The 14,132-nt window shown below is 40.2% G+C and overlaps 1 protein-coding gene across 1 annotated transcript; it reads left to right on the top strand.

Moving 5' to 3' along the window:
• The first annotated feature begins 315 nt into the window (after nucleotides 1–315).
• On the top strand, nucleotides 316–12,947 carry pggt1b (protein geranylgeranyltransferase type I, beta subunit). The gene is made up of 9 exons (XM_088994139.1): nucleotides 316–449; nucleotides 798–916; nucleotides 1,163–1,227; nucleotides 1,702–1,853; nucleotides 2,184–2,316; nucleotides 2,738–2,783; nucleotides 3,179–3,363; nucleotides 5,833–5,941; nucleotides 8,554–12,947. Exons 1-9 carry the CDS (start codon nucleotides 322–324, stop codon nucleotides 8,694–8,696), a joined length of 1,080 nt encoding a protein of 359 aa, XP_088850265.1. The 5' UTR covers nucleotides 316–321; the 3' UTR covers nucleotides 8,697–12,947.
• The last annotated feature ends 1,185 nt before the right edge of the window (nucleotides 12,948–14,132 follow it).

The following is a 14,132-nucleotide window of genomic DNA, read 5'->3' as shown; positions in this document are numbered from 1 at the left end:
TATGTGCCCTCCAATTTGATGGTTGACAGTTCCAATTGTCTCCCGTCTGAAGTTTTTGACAAAAACAGCAAATAACTGACATAAATTTGACAAAAAAATGACAAATGTGGGTTAATAGTCCAGGCTAAAACTAAATTGAACACTTTGGCGTCAGAACACTGTTAATCGTAGATCGGGACACCCCGTACAGCCTCTTACACTGTAGTAAAACTTCACAACATTGTACTCTTATTGTGAAAATTTATCCTGCCTCTTTGCTGCATTAGCATTTTAATAGCATCCACAACGGAAGTTCTCTGCCGGATATGAAGTGAAAGAAAGATGGCGGAAGAGGAGAGTCTGCCCGAGGAGCTGGAGCAACTCGACTTTCTACGAGACAGACACGTACGTTTTTTTCAGAGGACCATGCAGGTTTTGCCCGAGATGTATGCTTCTCTGGAGACCACCAGGTGAGTTACAAAAAACGCTGTGGATTTATACGATAGCATTTTCTGTTTAAAAAATGGAACCTCCTGCGCTATTTACCCTGCGTGCTAATATCGGCTAATGAAGTTATGACAGTAACAGGAACTTGTTACACCATCAATCAAACTGCCTTCATTTCCAGTAATTTTTTGTTACTACATGACTAGAATGTTACTTTAGAATTCATCTATGGGTATTTTTCCTCTGAGTTGTTCAAGGTCTCTCTGTAGAAGAACTATCTGATAAATGTTTTTCAGCCATTTATGTTTATCGCACCATTATAATCCTTTCACATCGCGTCTTCAACTTGTCAATGTGACATTTATTTCCAGGTTGACAATCTTATTTTTCGCTCTGTCTGGCTTGGATGTGCTCGATGCTCTAGATGTCATTGATAGCAACTACATGATCGAGTGGATCTACTCATTGCAGGTTCTTCCAACTGAAGACCGTGAGTAAAACCCACTGCTCGGATGTTTTACACAACCTCGGAATCATGACGCATTCATTTTCTAATTTGAAGTAGGGTAGCAACTTTTTTGGGGTTTTAACGTTGTAGTTACAGTCAGTAGATGGCAGCAGTGCTCTGGTGATACCCAGATTTGCTCATGCACCCACCTTGGTTTTAGAAGACAACATTTGGGATGATTGACTCCAGTTTTAAATGTATAATATTTCACTGTCTGTCTTTCCCCAGAATCCAACCTCAGCCGTTGTGGTTTTCGAGGGTCGTCACACATCGGAATTCCTTACAGCACTAAGGTAGCGTCTCATATGTCATCAATGTTAAAGTGGTGGGCAGAGATAAGTGGGCTCCTGTAAACTTGTTTTTTATTTTTCTTTTAAAGTGAAAGGAACTCGTGGAATTTATTGCTTCAAAGCAAAATGGCTGACATAGTGTTCAAATTCTTACATTGGTCCTTGAACCTTTTTTGCATGTGCCCTGTTCTGACTGACTTGTGCAGTCTAATTCATATCAATGGCATAAGCTTTGATTTATTTTTCAAACTCAGCTGAGTTGGCTACAACTATTGGGCAATGGGGGGTCAACCGCCTCATCCGAAATGTTTTCTCTCTACCCCCAACCATGCCTTGTTGCTGGATGTTTACACAGAACAGGGAACAATTTATTACTTTTTTTTCCTCACTACCGAACGTGTTTCAGCGACCACTAATGCCTACGTTTTTCTTATTACAGCATCTTGGCACTTTACTGATTGTCACCTTTGTATTCAGGGTTTGGGTATGCGACACCCGTACGACAGTGGCCATGTCGCCATGACCTACACTGGACTCTGCTCCCTTCTCATACTGGGAGATGACCTTAGTCGGGTCAACAAGCAGGCGTGTCTGGCTGGCCTCAGGGCCCTGCAGCTAGATGATGGCAGGTTGGCATACACATGCATACACATATACGTAATTAGGGATTATAGGCATTCACCCCCCCCCCCCCAAATGCTCTACAAATTTTCCAAGGAGCCACATGACCGAATTCACAACAGATTAACATAATGAGACCTTGATTTCATTGCCAACAAATGATTCAGTGATTTACTTTGGGCTCCTAAATTAACGCTTTAATGTCTGTATATGAATAACGGTGTTTGTGATTTTTTTTTTTTCTGGAGTGAAAGTTGTGATGTTTATTTGATCTATTTGTTTTTTTGGCTGCATGTTGCAAATGGCAATTCATGAAATCTACATCTTGTTCCTTGTAGTTTTTATGCCGTGCCTGAAGGGAGCGAAAACGACATCCGTTTTATCTACTGCGCAGCCAGTATCTGTTACATGCTAGACGACTGGTCAGGCATGGATGTCCAAAAGGCCATCAAGTACATTCGAGGAAGCCTGGTGAGTTATACGAGCAGTCGCGTCCATAGTCGTATATCAGTGAAAGGCAAGACGAAACACCAATTGTTTCCATTCACCACATTGAGATTTAAATGAGGCCACCTACCTGGTGGATGGCACTCTGCAATGAAACGCCTCCATTGATAATGAATGGAAGGTGTCACGATGCTTAAACAGCTGCAGAGGTTTTTCTAGTTCCTCAGAAAAGTATTATTGAGTAAGATCTGTTTGTCAGTTAAAATCAGAATTAGGAGTAGGACCTTGTGCAAAATCATTTTTTATTCACCATTAGTAAAACAGCGCAAGCAAATATGGATACAAATAAAGAGGAATTTCATTCTTTGACCATTTTACAAAGGGGCACTATCTTGGAAAATGTTTTTTGTCACTTAATGTTTTCTCTTCTGTTTCCCACTAACAGTCGTACGATAGCGGTTTTGGTCAGGGAGCCGGGCGAGAGTCACATGGTGAGGAAAAAAACAGCTTTATACATAGTTTTTGTTTGACAATGTCAATGTGTTCATACTAGCCATGTTGTGTTTTTGATGCAACCCCAATTTACAATTCACTTTTTGTGTGTGTGTAATATTACTTTCACCAATAATTGGAGAACGGTTCAAATAAGCTTGGGAACCACAAGCACTGACTTGTCCTTTACAATGAAAGTGTGTTGTCACAGTCCTAGTAATTGGTTGGTAGGATTATCAATTAATCCCCATCACTGTTGTCTTTATTAATCCCAGCTCAAAAATATCTTATTAGTACAGTGTGCAAATATTGCAACTACACTTACAAAATCTGTTTAGATTCATCTCTCATTACAAGATACTGAGATGACTCTTACATGTCTTGGTGCACGCAGGCGGCTGGACGTACTGCGCCATCGCCTCCTTATGTCTGATGGGTCGATTGGAGGGTGCATTGAGTCGACGGGAGTTGGACAGGATCCGCCGCTGGTGCATCATGAGGCAGCAAAGTGGCTTCCAGGGACGCCCAAACAAGCCCGTTGACACCTGCTACTCTTTTTGGGTTGGCGCAACACTCGAGGTATGCACGAATGGTCTTTGGTTATTTTTCTTTCTTCAAGCATTCAAATATGCACATGTTCATATAATATACAAGACGCTGCCCAATTTACGAATGAGATACGGTTGTTCGTAAGTTGCTCCAGTGCTATATTTTGTATGAAATGTCTGTTTAAGGTTTATATAAGTATGTTTAAGGTTATATACTGTAAGTGTGTTTAAAGGACAATTGACACCATTTTTTGTTTCCTAACTGATATCAGAAAAACGTTTTATAGCATCTAAAATACCCAAAACACGCAGGCTGATATTTTTAGTCAAATGCAAAACACCAATAAAAATGACTTAAAGTGTCCCAAGACTACTTCAAAATGACCTCAGAAGGTCCCGCTCCCTTGTTCGTGACGTCACGCCAGGCCTTGCTCGAGAATCAAAACAATGGCTTCGGATTCGCAGAAGATGCTTTCTTGTTACTCATCCAGTTGTGAATTTGATTCAAATAGTTCTGAAGAGGAAAGCATAAATGTTTGCAATCGATTAAAGAAGTTCTTCCATCTCATTTTGATGCGTCTGGACTACAACGTAGTGCCCAGAAAATGCACAAGATGGCGCACAAGCTCCGTTGGAAATGGGCTGATTTGACTGCTGGGAATTCAACTAGTATCAAATAGTATACTGTCTTGGTGCAACACACAACGATTCACCATCGCGTTATTTATGTTTTTTCCTTCTAATTTCACCATCAACATGGATCAACACGTAGTTTTCAGACCAAACAAAGTGCCCAAAATGCATTATCTGTTGCTTTCTCGGTCAGGGGCGTTTTGGATGTGACGTCACGTCAGGCATCGTCATCAACTCGAAAACAAGACTTCCTGAATATTCAGCGCGAGTCTTAAAACGTAAAATATAGTTATATGCGGTGGAATCTTTGTAAAATACGCCCAGTAGAAGTCATTTCAAGTGATTTTACAAATTATGGACACAACTTGTCCAGAGGTGTCGGTTGTCCTTTAAGGTTTGTATAAGTAACCTGTTTGATTTGTACTGAAAAATAAACATTCAATAAAATATATGCTCTATAAAGATATGTACATGTACAACTGGAGAGAATACTAGATGTGTTACTGCAAAAATGTTTGTATTTACCATTGTTCATAACTCGAATCTTTATAAGTAGGGAAGTGTCTGTATTTGCACACTTTTAACACAGGTCCAGATTTGGTTATAAAATAAATGAAAGACCCTCTCTGTAACTAAATAATAAAAAAAAAAGAAACAAAAAGAAAACCATAGTTTGTGTCGTTCACAAATAATTATGCACCATGTAAGGCCAGCTGTTTGTTGGAATTATCAAATGTTAAAATATAATGTGAAAACAAAGTTGGCTAATTTTTTTGGGGTAATACTATAAAATAATAAAGAAAATAACAAACAAAGATGATAAAAGCAAATACAAACTACAGTAAAGTCTCGTTATATCGATATCGGATATAACGATAGTCCCGGTTATATCGATACTATTTCTATGCACGCACGGAGAAAATTACATGCAAACAGGGTCGGATATATCGATAGTCCCGGTTATATCAATATTTTTCGGATTCCCTTGAATATCGATATAACGAGACTTTACTGTATTTGGGGAGGAAAATAAGGGAAAAAAACAAATGGAGGATATTTCCAGTACTTTAAGCTGCAATAAATGCATCGTCTTAAACAATAAAGCAAATGAATCTGGAAAAACACATTTCTGGAAATGCCGCAAAATGATAAGGCCATTTTGACAGCGGTGAATGACAATATGTCTAGTGAACACGCATTTGAAAAATGGGTACAGAACACCAAAACCACAAAATACTGGCAAGTCGGTTTCCAATTTTTTTCAATCCAGACCCATTCCTGAAAACGTGCACAAAAATGAAAAGCATAAATAAATATGAGGAGGGGTCAGCACTTCTCTCCCTTCAAAAAGGGCTGTCAATGTAAAGGACAGGGGAAATGAAGGTGTTTACAAACTACAGGTATTTATTTGCCAAGTCATGTTTTAGGGGCGTTTCTGAATCACTCCTCGCAGTGATTGCAGTGAGGACCTTTTTCCTTTTCTGTGGTTGTCATGACACATTGCCACATTGTGTGCTCACAAACCACATGTCAATCATGGTTTCGTTGGACTTATTTGGCTCTCTTTACCAGAAACAAAATGGTTGAACCAAATTATCCCACTTTTGGAGGATCTGCCGAACACGTATGTGGGTCATAATTATGCCGGCAGTTTCCGCATAATCCCAAAATAAAAGTGATTTTGACTTAAAAACGCCAATGAGTCAGCCATGGATGCATCGAGGCGCCATCCAGCCAATGTAGTTAATGTGTGAAGATTTAGGTCACAACTATGCCAGAGGTGCAATGACTTTATTTTTATAAATGACCAAAATGTTCAGCATCTTTTATATTCTTAATATGTACTAAATACCGACTGCTGTTCCAGCTTTTAGATGTGTTCCAGTACACCAATTTTGACAAAAACCGGACCTTCATTCTGTCCACACAAGATCGATTGGTTGGTGGTTTTGCTAAGTGGCCAGACTGCTCGCCAGGTACGTGATTGTTGTGTAGCATTATCTGCTATGGAAAAGCTCAAATTATTTTCTCCAAGTTCCCTTTTAAAATCGCCTTCTGTGATCCTAGAATTTGACCAGCCCATGCATGATTGTGCATTTGTATGTGTTCGTGCGTGTTTGCGCGTGTGCACCCGGGCGTCCTTCAAATGTGTAATTGATGTAGCCAGGGATGGAAGAGCTCACGTTACAAAGGCCAGTTGGGTGAAGCGACTGTTGTATTCACTAACCTCATACATATCACCAAAGGCGATGATTTAAGGGGGATGCAAGGAGTTTAAGATGCTTATAATTTTGACTGCTGCACACAAAATGATGAAAGCAAATCTGAGGCTCACAGAAAAAAAATAATTCGGACTGTTTGACGAAGGCGGATTTGTACAGCTTGTGATTGTTTTTTTCAAAGGGGGTGTGGTGACGGGAGTATTGGTCAGAGATTACTCTAAATCCATTTATTTTGATGTTTCTATTGTATAGTATAATGAAGATTGATTTTGTACATGTAAAAATAAAAAAGGAGAAATTCTTAATCCAAACATTTTTACCTTGGTGATAATCGCAGAATTGATCAAAAGCAGGTTTGTAGATTGACTTAGTTTTTTTTCATGTATCTTTATTTCACAGTGGTTGATTGATTCGAAACGGTTAGGATATTCCAAAACTTTCATGTAAACAGCATCAATTGGTAATAAAGCCATTATGATAGCCTCAAATGAATTCTTCCGCTTTAAATCACATGACTGATTTTTATTTATGTGTTGTTTGATTGTGTAGTACCCTTGGTTTTTTTATTGCTCCAGTGACAGTTTCAGGTCTATTGCATCTTGTGGATTGGATGCTATAAATCCTGACAAGTGCACTGGGTGATTGTGATGCAGCCTTCCAATCATCTGTCATGTCATTATAATTCAATTACAAGTCCATTTATGGGCCTCAGCAAATCCCAGGGGACCAGGGTCACATGGCTATCACTTTTGAATTATTCATTGGCGCTCAAAGGAGAGGAGTCACAACAAAAGGAGGGTCCTCCCTTTTGGGAGGCTACTGTGTGTTTTGGTGGTTGTTTAATTGAGTAAATGCAGACTAGGGTGACTCAACAAAATTTTTCACTCAACTGTATTTATAGAGCACTTTAAAACAAACACCACTGTACAAGGAGCAAAAATAATTCATACCATAACAAACAATCAAGCCCAGCGAGGCCAGGTGGCATAAACCCACTTAATGAATTTGGAAAAAAATAAACAAAATGGTCTTAAAATAACTCTAAAATGTATAGGAAGCCAGTGAAGGGTTGCAGACTCTGACTTATATGCTCCCTCTCACGAGTACCATTCAAAATAAATTAAATGTATTATTATTATTAAAAGGTTAGTAGCAGCATTCTGTACCAACTGGAGACATTTAATGGAGGATTGCCTGACAGTAATCCATCTGAGATTGGGTTAGATTAGCCTTTATTAGTCTCGCAGTGGATATTTATATTTCATAGCAGCAAAGTGATTCAAGGAAGAGGAAAGGAAAGGAAGAAGTAGATAAACAAAAATACAGGACCCGTATTAGAGGTTATAACAAATAATGTGGCAATACAAATGACACCCAGTCATTCAATCTTAAACACTTTCTGCACCCCCTTTGTTGCATGAATCAGTTGAAGATGAAAGAGGAGAGGATCAAAATGTCCTTTTCAACTGTGCATCACGGAACGTCATGGTGGAATGTACACGTCTGCACATCCATCCACCTGCAGACTGTCCAACAGCACCAAACTTTCCGCTGAACAATGCGGGGCAGTGAAAATGCTACATATTACAGGCGCAAAAAAGCACAATCGCCCCAGAGCTGTCCAGCAATGACAGTCAAATGGCACTGACATTCCCCCATCAAAAACAGTGCTGGCATATTCGTGCTGCCGAAAAGGTGCAACCGTCAGCAGAGTCTCCTCCTTGATGAATGTCATGGGCAAAAATGCTGAAAAACAATCCGTATCCATTCCACATGACGCACAAAAACTCGAAACAACAAGAAAAGCAAGGCTCGTGAGAGCACTTGCTGATGACTCCCTACTCAGGCTCCATCTTCGACGTCATTAATTACTGTTTCAAAATGGCCTTGAGGATCTTCAGGCTTTAGTTTAGCCAGCTGGCTGATATGAAAGAAGCTGCAGTTGATGCTTGACTGCTGAAGAGCTTCAAATTAATAAATACATACTGAGATAAATCATAAGTAGATATTACAATGGTGCAGGTTAATGTAATGGTGGTTGCCAAATTTGTGATCCGGATTTAATTAATTCGACAAAGTAAATCTCATCAATTTCTCTCTAGAAGAAAAGTGGTTCTTTGCGTTTTCGATCACTCAAAGAAAACCTGCTTCTGAGAAAACCCCACTTTTCCCTGTTGATATTGCCACTGAATTCCTCGAACTGTTCTTATTAGCATCAACAGGAAACTGACTCTCGTGCCAGAAGCAGTTCAGCTCCGTTAAACAATTTTGTCGACTGACATGACATAAGCAGGCGTTTCCGCTTATTCGCAGTACGCTGCCCTCGTTTCTCCCCGCTTTCATCCCTTTTTTTCTTCCACCCCTAGATCCACTGCACGCTTACTTAGGCCTATGCGGTCTGTCCCTGATCGGAGAGCCCAGCTTGAGGAAAGTCCACCCGGCGCTTAACATCACCCAGCGGGCTTTCGAGCACCTTCGCCAGCTGCAGCAGACATGGAGGGGACAATAGCGGCAACTGTGGCTGACAGGAGCATCCGCCAGGTCAAATCTGAGCCTACTGTTATTTGAAGACTGAGGAGTGTTTGGCTCCTTGGCGACTTTGCAACAACGCCTTGCTGTTGAGTGACCGTTGAGCTGCCTTTTGATCAACAGACTGCAGTGAGTGTTGCGCGTTAAAAACAATAAGTACCGGAAGTCCTGAACAATCGGAAGACGCTTCAGGGCCCAAACTTTCTCATGCTGTATTAACGTTGAGTAAAGGAGAACAGTCTGGTACGGTTTCTCGCTAAGCAGGAGTAAATTTACCATTATTCACCCTATAGGATCAGTATCATTTAGAATGGACCTGAAACGTTGTAGAAACAGATTCTTCAGAGTAGTGCATTTGAACATCATCAAAGAACATCAAGTCAACATCTTTTTTCCACAAGAACAGTTATCATCAGCCTTATTACAAGACTCCTGGGGTTTCTTCAAAGCTCACTACTTTGTTTCAAGCCCACCAGTTTTGATCTCCTGAGTCTGAACCCTTCAAACTCCCACTGGCCTCTCTCTCGCTCATTCTCCCTTTGGCTAAGTTCACCAATGTGCAGGATTGATCAGGTGTAGCATTGTAGCACCAGTATACCCGGTGGAATTGAGGCTAAGAACCAGCTGCAGGGGCTCAGTCTTTGACTTTTGATAACAAAGTGGAAACAAAGACATTGGGCAAGTAACTATAAAATGAAACCTATTGTAGATATACTTATTGCTTCTGTTTGAACTAAACTAGGACTCATGAACTGACCTGGCATTGGAGGCAGCTAGTTGTGGATGTTGGCTCAATATCCTGCTCAATTTGCTGCTGTTCTGATCAGTGTTACTGATCATTTCTTCAAACAACTCACAAACAAAAATTAGCATTTTTAAATCCCTAAAATCCTGAATCACTTGACTACTTATACCTGCCGCACCTCATCTGGATTGCACCACTGAGAAGACCGTTCTCCGTTGCGTAGTACCGACTTGGTTTGCCAAACCAGGGAGCACTAGGTACTAATTTGAGGAGCTGGCCTTCCAAACAGATGCCGCATTGGTTTCAGAACCATCATTTGTAATGTTTCGGCGTACATAGCTAGTAATGACCCAAAATAAACAAACATGCTAATGTCCGCTCACGTTGTTGCAGTGCCTTAGCTCTGGATGCTGTTGTAACACTCCACAGTCTCCACTTTGCTGCATTGGCCCTTCAGGAATACAAGTCCTCCCTATATCATAGCGTAAATACTGAAGGCCTTCATTGTGCTCTCTTATTAGCTTGTCGCTTTTTGACCGAATCCTTCAGTGCAGCGTGGTTGTCAAAGATTTCCTCAAAGTAAAACTCCCCCATAAGTATTGGTGGGTAGAGACAAGCAGTGGACAAGTATCAGACATCTCTAGTCTCATCTTTTTCAAAACAGGAGTCCCACAAGGCTCATTCCTAGAACCCTTGCTGTAATTATGTGGTCTCTACCAACACTTCCATATGTTGTTTGTTTTGTCAAGCTGCAAGCTCTCTATGTCCATCTGTCAGCAGCTTTTCGCTGAACAATTTTGCCAAGTGAATCCGAGACAATATAGAGTATATTGATATGAAGTAAATGAAGCCTTACGGACCAATTTTGCCAAACTGTCATCAACTTAACTTCGACTTCCTTAATCCTCACCAACAAGGGACTTTTGGATGATTTTGCAGTTTCTTCTGGAGCAGGCTTTGTGAAGGAGGAGAGTGAAGCGGGATGAATAAGTAATTGGATGCATCCATTATTCACGTATACTGGCGGGCAAATGCCTCACTGCTCCACCAGACTCATTTTATAGCCTTATGATTGGGGGAATGATAACAATGGCCTTCTTTACAAGAAAAAAAAAGTGGAGATCCCACAAATGTCTTAATATTTGTCCGCTTAAAAATGCAACAGTAAGGGTGTGATATTACTCCAAATGTGTGTGATGTTATAACAGTGTGATACCTAACCTTAATAGTACCATGGCATAGTGTATACAGTTAAAAAAATACTGCACACCTCTAAACCAAAATGTAACATATTCTGCACACACTGGTTAATTATTTAGTGCCACCATTTAATTGACCTGACTGTCCCTTTACATGACTGGCATCATTTTCTGAACTGTATGTAAGGAACACATAATTTAAGAACAGGTTTATTAAATTGGATAGTTTCTCATAGCACATTGGTTAGTAATCACTGTTTTATTGTCATTGGGGTTGTGGAATCCTTCTAAAAAATGCGTTTTCGGTTCTGATACTTGCTTTCAACAACAAATTCTACGTCATTTTTTTGTCTTCTTTTTTTTTTTTGGGGGGGGGGGGGGTTGCCGGAAATGAAAATGAATAGTTTGAATCACGTTTTGGGTGTAGTAAGAGCTCCAGGTGTCTATGGTCCAACAGTATTACAGTAGCAGACCCCTAACTGCAATTCCACCAGTCATCCATGTCTGCTTTATTAACACCATGCAGCTGAGTGGGATTTTGCCGCACTCAGGTATCAAGAAGATGTCGGAAGTACTTGTCGGACAAGTCACAATTGCTTTCAACGTGACAGGACGAGTGGAAAGCAGAAACTAAGAAAAATGACCTAAACGCAAGCGGCTTTATGGCTCTGATGTTACCTCTGAAGGCATACAATTGATCGTAGGACTTTGGCCAAAAATTCTCTTGTCAGTCATTTATAAACTGAATGCCGACCCCCGAAGAAGGCGTTAAATACTGTCTTGGTTGGCTATGTCAAATAAGCTTAACTCATTCACTGCCATTCAGGAATTGAAAATATGACGTGGAGCGCCATTCCTGAATTTGTTTGGGTTTTGTTTTTTCTTGCGGAAGGGTTGCCGATAAAGCGCTAGTCAGACCTCTGGCAATGTTTTTCACTCCCACGAGGGGGAGGGCTCAGATAACTCCAGATCCATATAACTTAGGAATTACCAATTTTTCTGATGTAAGAAGAGTATCTAAGGTTTCTAACGCTGCATTGAATGTTTATGTAGTCTTAAAACTTAATATTCTGTGGGTCCAGGAATTTTAGTGAAAATGACAAAGACCCTGGCACTGGAGTGGACACATTTTTGCACATCTGGCAGTGAATGTGTTAATGCACTCATAAACAGTTTTTGCCTTAGACCTCAAGCCTTTTCTGTCATTTTCTTCTAAAAATATGTTTATCATCAGCAAGTTTCTCAAATACAACATTTTAAAAAATCTCAACAAATAGATTTGGTGTGTGCGTACGCATGTGTGTGTTCAGAATCTGCATAGTGTAGTTCCACTTTTCCAACTGCTGGAGCTCGGGAACATGATTCTGTCTGATAAAATAGGATTCCTTTTGCTCCGCTCTACCAACTTTGATGCATTTTCCCTGCAATGCCATTAATCTGGTACCAAATGCATTTCTTGACTGAGGGGTTGTTGATCGCTGACTTAGATCCCTTCAATGCTTTCAGCACTTAAAGGACAACCGACACCATTTTTTTTTGTTTCCTAACTGACATCAGAAAAACGTTTTATAGCATCTAAAATACCCAAAACATGTTGGATAATATTTTAGTCAAATGCAAAACACCAATAAAAATGACTTAAAGTTTCCCAAAACTGCCACTAAATGAGCTCGGAACTGGTGAGATTCATAAAGTTTGTTCGTGACGTCACGCCAGGATACTCCTTCACAAACTGCCTTGCTCCAGAACCAAAACAATGGCTTCAGAGAGTTCAGATTTGGAGAAAATGCTTTCTTGTTACTCATCCAGTTATGAATATGATTCAAATAGTTCTGAAGAGGAAAGCATAAATGTTTGCAATCGATTAAAGAAGTTCAATTCGAGCCGTCTGGACTCCAATGTAGCGCCCAGAAAATGCACAAGATGGTGCACACGCGCCATTGCAAATGGGCTGCGAGTCTTAAAACGTAAAATATAGCTATATGATGTGCTCAGTAGAAGTCATTTGAAGAGATTTTACAAATTATGGACGCAACTTTTCCGGAGGTGTCGGTTGTCCTTTAACTGCAGATGGATCCTCTCTGCTGACATTAAGCGACTCTATGCCATACAGCCACTGATATACGTACATGATGTAACAATATAACATGAAATTCCATTAAAAAAAAATTATGATTTGTAAAAAAAAATGTTGATAAACCGAATGGAAATGCAAACAAGTTTTGTGGATTTCCATGTCCAGCTGCAAATACTGTATGGGAAATAAAATACGTCCAGGTGCCCGTCCCGTCTGGTGTCTGGTTTCTTTTGAATACTCAAGTCATAAATATAATGTGAAGTGTACCATTTTGCATTAAGCTTAGCAAATATATTGATGTAATTCCTCAAATAAGGCCCTTTTATAATAGACTCCATATCCAAATTCATCACTTTTTCATGACTCCCACAACAATTGGAGACATTTGTCTTCTGCTTGTGCGTTTCACTATTCATAAAAGTAACCCGGTTCCTCTATTTCTGTCTTCTATCTCTCAACCATGACAAACCTTGTTCCTCGTTAGACGACCTAATTTTCAAAACCCCCGCATCACAATGTACACACAAACTGACCGATACTGAACTATGAAGTAAAAAAAATGCATGACATCTTCCATTGCGCTTTCCTAAGGGAATTAAGCTCAACCCAGCTTGAAAACGTCAAGACAGCTGTGTTCGGGTGTGGTTCTGACGTCCTTTTGTACTACATGCAACCCAATACAGCCACTACGACTACAACGGGATATGAAAGGGCAGGAAAAGGGATGGTTTAAAAACCACTCAGGTGTTGTACTAGACATTGTAGTCTTTAACATTGTTGACTATGCTCCTGTTTTTCAAAAAGGGGGCCTTCTTCCTCTGGATTTCATCTCCGGTGACACTCAAAACCTCTTAAAGTTTTTCCGACAAAATCCATTATTCCTTTGCAGTTGTGCAACCTGTATCCACCTTAGTCTGTGAATCACAATGCAATATTTCTTGTCTATTTAGTGCAATAGGAGGCCACTGCAGTGCCATTTTTGCAGGCAATATGAACAATTTTTGAGACTGGACAACTTCGAACAACTGTATTCCCCAGGGCTCGTTTCTTTTTACCTTTCAATTTAGAGCTTTTTGCTAACAGGGAATATTAGGATATATGTTGATTACCAAAGTACTATGGCATTTATTATCAGTACAATGCAGTGTCGGGCCGTGGATTTCATCGCTAGTCCTTCAGTAGTGCTATGTCTGAATCAATCCAGGCTGAAAAAACGTGCGATGTGATTTACTACAAGTCTACTAGACGGTACCATTAGCCAGGAAATAACTGACCGACCTTTCTTCACGATGTCCATTGTTTTCTTGAATAGTCTGTTTTGAAAATGGCTTTATTTTTAGGCGAGCAGAGAAGGCTTTGCACTACTTGACGGTCCGCCACAGTACGATGTATATG

This window comes from Hippocampus bargibanti, linkage group LG04, assembly GCF_051943395.1.
Source record: "Hippocampus bargibanti isolate YZ-2025 linkage group LG04, ASM5194339v1, whole genome shotgun sequence".
Lineage (NCBI taxonomy): Eukaryota > Metazoa > Chordata > Actinopteri > Syngnathiformes > Syngnathidae > Hippocampus > Hippocampus bargibanti.
The sequence above is the reverse complement of the archived record's forward strand: the minus strand, read 5'-3'. Positions and strand labels throughout refer to the sequence as shown.

Coding starts and splice junctions, on each gene's coding strand:
- pggt1b (XM_088994139.1), top strand. CDS start 322: ATGGCGGAAGAGGAGAGTCTGCCCGAGGAGCTGGAGCAACTCGACTTT. Junction 1,228..1,701: donor GAATTCCTTACAGCACTAAG/GTAGCGTCTCAT, acceptor CTTTGTATTCAG/GGTTTGGGTATGCGACACCC. Junction 2,784..3,178: donor AGCCGGGCGAGAGTCACATG/GTGAGGAAAAAA, acceptor TGGTGCACGCAG/GCGGCTGGACGTACTGCGCC.